At 44.4% G+C, this 9,674-nt stretch overlaps 1 protein-coding gene across 1 annotated transcript in view; it reads left to right on the top strand.

Annotated features, from left to right (window-relative positions):
* LOC107103810 (NACHT, LRR and PYD domains-containing protein 3-like) overlaps positions 1-9,674 on the top strand; it is a 24,638-nt gene that overhangs the window by 10,987 nt on the left and 3,977 nt on the right. Inside the window, exons 5-6 of the mRNA XM_015403640.1 lie at positions 6,242-6,412; positions 7,179-7,349. Coding sequence (XP_015259126.1) covers positions 6,242-6,412; positions 7,179-7,349 — 342 coding nt within the window. The remainder of the gene's footprint in view (positions 1-6,241; positions 6,413-7,178; positions 7,350-9,674) is intronic.

Raw genomic sequence — 9,674 nt, 5'->3', positions numbered from 1 at the left:
TCCAACAAAATATTCAAGTCTTTCTAAAAGAATATTATGATCAAATGTCAAATGCAGCACTGAGATCCAACAGGACGAGCACAGATACAAGTCCATTTTCTGATGCCATGAGAATATCATTAGTGACTTTCACCAGAGCTGTTTCAGTGCTATGATGAGCTCTAAAGCCAGACTGAAACACTGCTCGGCGACACAGAAGAGAGAGAAAGTGAAGCAGATTCTTTAAATTTTTTGTCGATTTTGGTCGTGGGCAAGACACTGTCTGGATGACAGAACCCTAACCCAATAAAGCAGGGAGCCTGCATCTTGCTGTCGACCTTAAGGGTAGATCTTTGGTGGAAAGCCAAACTCTTTCACCCACCCTGTAAGTGGGCGCCTGAACCCTACAGCGGCTTACAGCCTTAGCTTGACCAACCAGGGCTTTAGAGGTTGCCCTTCTCCAAGCCCGCTGGCACCTAAGAGCAGAAAGGTGGGCAGAGGGATCCCTGGACTCCTCTGACCATCTGTTTGAGGGTAAAAACCAGCTGAGAGACTAATGGGGACAGACAGACTAACAGAGAGCAAAACTCCCTCCCTCTCCTGTGAGAGACAACGTCAGAGGGGAGACCAAGGAGCCGAAAAAACACACGGATGAGGACCTCCCCCATTTCTTTAGCAGATGGGGAGTTTGGTCAGAGGGACTAAATGCACCCTCTTTGAGAACCTGTCAATGACAGTGAAAATGACAGTGTTACCATCAGAGAGAGCAAACGCGGTTATAAAGTCCATATCAACGTGGGACCAAGGCTGTTACGGAATAGACAAAGGCAGAAGAAAACCAGAAGGAGATCTTTTGGATGACTTGGACTGGTTACACAGAGGGCAGGCTGCCATGAACTCCCGCATTTCTTCAGAGAGAGAAGGCCACCAAAACTGAGAATGGACAATGTGAATAGTCTTATTAGCACGAGGAAGACAGAACAGATGAGAAAAATGGCAGAACTCAAGGACCTTCCCTCTCAGAGCATTAGGAACAAACACAATGATCAAACGGACAATAACTGAGAGAAGGTTGGTTGAGAAGGGCCCGTCTAACCTCCTTCTCAATGTTAAAGATTAAGTCTCTTGGCTGACTTGAGGTACTCCAGATTCTTATGTTCTGTCCAGGACAGAAACAGAAAAACTGGAGCCCTCCAGCCAGTGTCTCCACTCCTCCAAAGCCAGTTGGACTGCCAGCAACTCTGTATCCCCGACATCATAGTTCTGCTCAGCTGCTAACGGCTTCTTGGAGAAGAAGATACAAGGTTGAATCCTCCTATCCCTAGCCTCCTGACTAAGCACCACCCCGACCCCGGTATTGGAAGCATCCACCTTGACAATAAGCTGCCTCTTGGGGTCAGGGGACACCAGAACTGGAGTCAAGTTAAAAGCGGCCTTGAGCCTGTGAAATGCTCGATCCACCAGATTGGACCAGAAAAACTTGACCTATGATGTCGTGAGGGCGTGCAGGGGTGCTGCCAACTGACTGTAGTTCCTAATGAACCGGTTAAAGATGGCATATCCCAAGAACCTCTCGAGATGCTTCCTATCCTTAGGAACCGGCTAGTTGGTGAAAGTGCGCATCTTCAAGGGGTCAGTGAAGATCGGTCGGGAGACACAACAAAACCCAGCATAGGGACAATGTTGAAGTGACTCTTCTCTGCCTTGGCATTTTGCTTACCATCCAGAAAACATTTCCAAAAGGCTGGCTGGAAAGTGAAACGTCTTCAAACTTAGAAACAAAGTCCAAGTTTTTTGGAATTAAATCCAAAAATTAGACCTGGATGGCTCAGAATGTTCACCAGTATCTTCCACTTATCACCCTCACAGAGGCGCACTAGGTGATATGCATTGTGGAGATCCAGATTGGTAAAATCCTTGGCTCCCTGAGTCTGATCAAATGCGATGTTAATCAGGGGAATAGGGTACTGATTCTTAACTGTAATATCATTGAGTCATTGAGGCCCCTGTAATCAACGCAAGGCCTGAGTGATCCATCCGTCTTGCCCACAAAAAAGAAGCCTGATCCAGCAGGGGAGGAGGAGGGATGGATAATTTCCTCTGGAGCTCACCAGAGGAAGCACATTCAAGATGGCGCTACGCAGGCAGCAGCCGGTCACATCGGCTCCTACTTTTCTTTTCCTTCTTTCTATTTTTATAGTGTTATTTGGTGTGTTTTTATAATATTGAACACCATAGCTGGTACTCCGAAGCTATGCACACCAAGGACACCAACTTTCGGGACTCTTGTGCTTAGCTTTCTGCTACTTTCGGCACTTTTTGATGCTGCAAGGAGAGACGCCTTTGTCTGCGACTCCAAACGGCCCATTGTTTACACGCGGGACCAGCTCCCTGGACTACGGGACCCTACACACCGCTTCCCTTCTCCCCACCACACAGAGAAACCAGACATCCCTGCAGAAATACGGAGGAGACGGAGAGGCTGTAGAGGTGGAAGGATGCAGTGGAGGAAGAGTTATCTACCATCGGTTGTCATGGGAAACATAAGATCTCTCCGCAACAAGACCGAGGAGCTCGCAGCGCTAGCGCGTTTCCAGAGGAGGTACAGAGACACTAGTTTTTTTTTGTGTTTTTTTTAACAGTGTCCTGTCTGGCAATGTGGCAATAAGAATAATTGTCTTGATGTCAAAAAGAGCCCAACAGATTTTACTTTCACAAGTGTAGCAGGACGGCTATCGCCATAGTGTTCCACTTGTTTCATGCATATAAATTGCTTTATTATAATTATGCAGAGACGCTAGTTTAATGTGCTTCACGGAGACGTGGCTAGATGGGTCTGTCCCGGACTCAGTGGTTTCCCTGGATGGCTTTAAAGTTATCCGCGTAGACAGAACTTTGGCGAAGAGCAGAAAAAAGAGTGGAGGGGGGCTGGCGGTGTTTGTGAATGAGAGATGGTGCAGCGTGGCCCATGTTCACGTGAAGCAGCAGATATGCAGCTCAGATATGGAATTACTCGCAGTGAGTCTAAGACCATATTATCTGCCGCGTGAGTTTGGTCATGTGATCGTGCTGTGCGTTTACATCCCTCCCTCCGCTGATGCCGCCGCTGCTTGTGAGCGGATCCACAGCGTGGTAAACAAACTACAGACAGAACACCCCGCGCTCTCCTGCTCATCACAGGAGATTTCAACCATGCCCCCCTCCGCGCCACTCTCCCCACGCTCACACAATACATGACATGCGCAACCAGGAACAATAAAACGCTGGACCTTTTTTATGCAAACGTTAAGGATGCATACACGTCTGTCCCCCTCCCCCCACTGGGACGTTCAGATCACAACCTTGTCTACCTGCCCCCCATTACATTCCACTGGTGAGAAGGACAATAGCACAGAAGAAGTCAGTGAAAGTTTGGTCGGATGACGCCACTGAGGAGCTGAGGGATTGTTTCAGCACCACAGACTGGAGCATGTTCCAAAGCTCTCATGGTGAGGACATCAACAGCCTGACTGAATGCATCACTGACTACATGACCTTCTCACAGTAACACCAATGCAGGTGAGAGGGCAGCTGATGAGGCTGAAACAGAGGAAAGCCTCAGGACCAGCCCAACATCGGAGTAGATGACGCCATCATCTGCCTGCTGCAGCGGGCGCTCACCCACCTGGAGACCACTGGGAGCGCTGTGAGAGTCATGTTCTTTGACTTCTCCAGCGCTTTCAACACCATCAGACCGGTGCTGCTGGGGGGGAAGCTGGAGGACGCTGGGGTGCACAAGCACCTAGCTGACTGGACCACCAACCCCCTCACTGACCGTCCTCAGTACGTGCGGCTGCACTGCTGCCAGTCAGAGGTGGCACTCTGCAGCACCGGGGCCCCCCCAGGGCACCGTCCTGTCTCCTTTTCTGTTCACCCTCTACACCTCGGATTTCACCTACAACACGGACAGCTGCCACCTCCAGAAGTTCTGGATAAAACTTTGGATCAACAGAATTAATCAGCATCTGGGACTTAGCCAATCATAAAAAGAAAAATGAACAAGCAATGGATCAACCTAAAAGTTCCACCCTTTGCCAGTCAGTATGTGGGTTGTACTTAGTTAGCCAGGTAGAACCTAATATGACAGTAATCTTAGATGAATCTATGATAAGACAAAATAACTGTTCAACATTGTTACCCACCACCACCAGCTCAACAGGTTCTGTCATAAGGATGACTGGTTTAGCTGATGTCCATCTGAGGCTAGTACCTGGTGTGGAGTCCGGTGTGGGAAGTAGCTTGATGCCTAGATGTCTGGCCAGGTCCCCATCCATGAACTCGGTATCTGCACCTGAATCCAAAAGGCTGACAAACTATGGCTATGTGAGACAACAGACAGAATCACAGGGAGCAGAAATTCTGGGGAGGCAGATAGTCTGGTTCAGTTCAGCAGTATACTCCCCCCTCCCACTGAGCCTGCTCTTTTTACCGTGCAGCGGGTTGAACAATGTCCCCCTCAACCGCAGTAGAAACACAGGTGAAGCGATGATCCTTCTCCTTGGAGAGTGAGCTGAACCCAGGTGCGTGTGTTCCAGATCGTAGGAGCGAAGGGGTTCCAACGTCGTTCTGTAGACCTCCAAAGCCGTAGAGCAGGACCCCGCTCCCTACGTCACTCCTGAAGCAGGAGGTCAATTCGGGTTGCTCATCCAGGTCCTTCAGAGAACGAGGGTAATCATGGCTGGAAATCTCATCCTTAATCCTCTTGCCAAGTCCTGTTATGAAGACGTCCATCAGTGTCTCCTCGTTTTATGTATTCTCTGCAGCTAACGTATGGAAGTCTATAATTCAATTCAGTTTATTTATTTAGTGACAAGTCACAATACAAGTCATCTCAAGCAATTTACAGTGGAAATTGTTTCAAAGTTTTCTATTTAAGCTCCATCTGATATCAGAGATCTGATTGTTCCTTATGTTCCTTTTAGTCCGTGAGGCAGACACCCTGTCTACTTTTAAGGCTAGGCTTAAAACTTTCCTTTTTGATAAAGCTTCTAGTTAGAGTGGCTCAGGTTATCCTGAGCTATCTCTATAGTTCTGCTGCTATAGGCTGAGACTGCTGGAGGACATAGGGACCCCTTTTTCATAATTCTGCTTCATTCTATCTCTATTCTCCCACTCTGCAGAATCTGTTAGTTCAATCTCTAACCTTCTGCTCTCTCTGCTTTTTCTCATAGTAGCTTCATCTGGTCTGTTCCTGTTTGGCTGTGACTCCATCCTGGAGAGAAATATCAGCTGTGCTGCTGCCATCAACACCTTTGTTTCTAGATGTTGGAGCTTGGCCTGTTTTCCAGTGTAGTCCTGTTTCTCTGACTGTGACTAACTGGATGTGCTCTCTTCATCCTCTGACATGGGAGCTGGCTCGGAGCTCGTCTGCCTGGCTGTGTGTTTCCTGGACGGGGCCGCCTGTGGAACTGGTTGACAGTTGCCTTTTGTATCTATGCTTCTTTTTCTATGTCTGCTTCTGTCTCCTTGAACCCCAGTCGACCTCAGCAGATGGCCAATCCCCTGGGAGGGATTGCTAAAGAGTCAATGAGTCGATGCAATCAGCTGGTTTTCCTTAGATAGAAAACTTCAGTTAGAAACAATCTAACTGTATGATCGGGTTCAATTGTAAAGTGCCCTGAGTAGACATGTATTGTGGATTGGCGCTATAGAAATAAAGTGAATTGAATTTAACTAAATAGACTTACATTGATCATCGATAGGTCACAGGTGACTTTGTTAATAATAATCTTGGCAAGCGTAAGAGTGATTATTCAGTTCTTTAAGCACCACTTCTGGCAGTCAGTAGGAGTGAAATATACTTCTGAAAACTCTCCTCATGGGTGGGGAGGGGGCAAGTGATGCATTCAGGACCATTCAGTAAAACTGAGCTTCTATTTCTTCTAGCAGTTGATGTTGCTGGTGTTGTTCTGGTTATGGATTGTTTTCCAGCTCTGCCCTTTTTCCATCACAGAATTCTCCCAGAGGAGACTTAGAAACACACTTTAAAATGAACCTCCACACATCTTTAGAACATGTTCTGGTTCTGTCTGGTTTCAGTTTTTCATTCAGTTTTACTGCATAAAATATTAGACATCAGTACATAATGTTTCTTAGACTTTAATGTTCAGTCAGGCTCATTTTCTACGTTCTGATGATTTATATGTTCATATATCAGTTTATCAGTTTAATCTGCATCCTGTTGAATTTGTCTAAAATCTTTTTTTTTTTTATCTTTGTTCAGATTGAAAAACGTCAAATTGTCAGAGATCAGCTGTGCTTCTCTGGGCTCAGCTCTGAAGTCAAATCCATCCCATCTGACAGAACTGGATCTGAGCGGAATTGACCTGGACCCTGAAATGAAGGATCTCTGTTGGTTTCTCCAGTCTCCCCTCTGCAAACTACAGACACTGAGGTCAGATATAGTATATTGTTTATTCTAATAACATTAGACTGCTAATCTCAATGTGAAGGTAAATCAACGAACTAGTAAAGGATCAATAGGCTGTTTGATCAGAAGAACAGGTTACGACTATCAGAAGGAGACTGTTTGACATTTTGGAATTGGTATATATTCATAGAGCAAACAGAAAAATTCAACCAGTATTTTCATTAAACCACAGTGAAAACATTGTTCCAAACAGCTATATAGAAATATAGCAAACAAGCTCAAAAAGAGTTTACCAGTAAGAGTTTAGAGTTTAGTGTCACACATTTCTTTCCAGAAACAATCTTTTGCAACAGCTTCCAGATGATTAAACCAGACCTCCCAAGTTACAAAAACTGATTTTTGGGAGATGCTTATTTAACCCCCCCTAACACAGATCAGCCCTTTTTCCTGTGAACGTTTTCACATCTATTTATTTTAGCAGTTGATGCTGCCTGTGTTCTTCTGGTTCTGGATTGTGTTGCAGCTCTGCTCTTTGTTCAACACAGATTTCTCCTAGAGGAGACTAATAAACAAACCTTGATCTGGACCTTCAAATGTCACTAGAACATGTTTTGGTTCTGCTCGGTTAAACTCTTTCAATCAGTTTTACTGGATCAAGTATTAGACATCAGAATATCAAGTTTTTGGAAATTTTACATTCAGTCAAATTCTTTTTAATGATTTATTTGTTCATATTTGAGTTTTAATTGTGTCCTGTTAAACTAAGTTAAAGTCTTTTATCTTTATTCAGATTGGATTACTGCAGGTTGTCAGAGATCAGCTGTATTTCTCTGGGCTCAGCTCTGAAGTCAAATCCATCCCATCTGACAGAACTCGACCTGAGCCAAAACAAACTGGACCCTGAAATAAAGGATCTCTGTGGGTTTCTCCAGTCTCCCCTCTGCAAGCTACAGAAATTGAGGTCAGATTTAGTATATTTGTTTATTCTAATAACATAGCACTGCAAATTCTGTGATTTCTAAGTCAACAGTTTCATTTCCATTTAGTTTCATTTTAGTTCTTTTTTAGTTATATTTGCCCCCCAGTGCACTCCGCTCCCTGTCAATTGATTACTCCAATCATTGTTCTGTTTTTGCATTTATACTTCTCTGCATTTGCTTTTTCCTACATTCTCTTCATTCCCCCCTGAAGTGATGTGTTCCCCTTTAGTTCTGTTTCTTGTATTGCCTGGTCTTTTATTTTTGACTTTATGCATTTGCTGCTGTCACTGTTATTATTGGATCTGCAAGAAACCATTTCAGCATTTGTCTCTGAATCTGAGTCCACTAAAAACCTCCACTCCCCTTATTACATGTGATAGTTTTTGTTCAGTTTTAGTCGACTAAATCTCAAAAAGGTTTAAGTCAAGTTTTTGTCTTTTTTTGCAGTTAACAGTTAACCTTTACAATAGGAATAACAACCAGATTCTTTCCCAGACTGACAGCTCTACCGTAGATGCTACAATAGCTGGGTATAGAATGCTGCTGTGCATTTCATCATTGCTTTTCGGCAGAAAACCTTGATTTATAGAATTCAAATAAACTTTTTTAGAATTAATGCCCTAACTTATAAAAAAATGTCTCACAAAAGATGTGAATATAGCAGATCTAGCTCAACACATCATATTGGTTAATATAGCAGACAGACAACAAAATGTCCAGCAAAGAAACTGTTTTAGACACCCAAGGTGTCCATCCCAAAGCAAGCACTTCCTGATCTACTATGAATAGGGTTAGGCGATTAGGCGATAGGCGATTCCTTTTGGTAGAAAATAAAAAATATACAGGAAGAAAAAAAAATAAAATCCTGATAGACAAAATAAATGTTTACTCTTGGCAGAGGATGATCAGCCATATATATAGTCATTAAGTAGCAAGGGCAGGAAGAGCCATACTGCTCAGAGCGAACCATCAGTGTGGAACGTAAAGCACAGACTGAGCTACACGCAGGCAAAGACGCATTACTGCATAAGCACAGCTGGAAGAGCAGAGTTTGTTAGAGTTTAGCCCGCAGTTTTGGACCATTTTAGCCTACTGTCACCCCCCGTAGCTGCTAGCACGCTCCATCTGTGGTCATGCAGACTGTGCACCACTGCACGCCAGGTGAGCGGCATGACCTAACAAGACACTGCAGCATGGCTGATACTGCTTAGCTGATAACAGCACAGTGATGCATTTTAAACGTCTGACAGGCCAACCAAATACTTTTTTATTTATTCTTGTCTCGTCAACAAAAACTCATACCCATGTCTCGTCATGTTTTCGTCATCAAAGATCTACATTCTCATCAGTTTTAGTTATCGTCATGAAAAAAAGGAGCGTCAAAGAAATTATTTCGTCAGCGTTGACGAAAATAACACTGATGGGAACATCTTCATCCCTCACAGCGTGACCACATTGGTGAAATTCACTTATCACATCGGCTCAATAGTCAAAAAGAGAAGGTGCCAAAAGGAGGAAAAGGTGCATGGGGATATATACAGGATATACAGTACGTCCACATATGTGGGGGAGTTTTGGCCTAGTGGTTAAAGCAGTGCAGCACTTTGTGATCCTGGTCTGTGAAAAGTGCTATAGATATAAAGTTTATTTACTTACTTACTTACTTGTGCTCTGAGAAGGTTGCAAGTACCTGGTTCGATCCCCACAGCCTCCACTCTGGGTCCCTGAGCAAGACCCTTAACCCCACACTGCTCCCTGGGAGCCGCACAATGGCAGCCCACTGCTCCCCAAGGGGAGGGGTTAAATACAGAGAGGGAAATTCCCCATTGTGGGACAAAAAGGGATTTAAATATCTATGACAGCTGAATTCTCTTATTTAACAGAATTATATATATATATATATATATATATATATATATATATATATATATATATATATAGTTATTGCACTGTGTATTAAATATAAAAAAACAGATTATTGCACATAGCATTAAAAATAGTGACTGCACATTAGTTATTGCACAAGTTATTGCAGTTATAGTGCAGTGGCATTGTAAAATCTGATGGCAGCAGGGATGAATGACCTGCAGTAGCGCTCCTTTTTCCAAACAGGCTGTTAAAGTCTTTGACTAAAGGAGCTGCTCAGCTCCTCTCCAGTCTGCTGCAGAGGGTGGAAGCTTGGACAGCACCCTCCTTTCAGCCACTTCCTCCACTGAGTCCAGAGTGCAGCCTAGGACGGAAACGGCCTTTCTCACCAGTTTTTTCAGTCTCTTTCTGTCCCGCTCTGCGCTGCCAGGGGCCCAGCA

The sequence above is a fragment of the Cyprinodon variegatus genome, unplaced genomic scaffold, assembly GCF_000732505.1.
Source record: "Cyprinodon variegatus isolate N-32 unplaced genomic scaffold, C_variegatus-1.0 Scaffold1533, whole genome shotgun sequence".
Taxonomy (NCBI): Eukaryota; Metazoa; Chordata; class Actinopteri; order Cyprinodontiformes; family Cyprinodontidae; genus Cyprinodon; species Cyprinodon variegatus.
The sequence above is the reverse complement of the archived record's forward strand: the minus strand, read 5'-3'. Positions and strand labels throughout refer to the sequence as shown.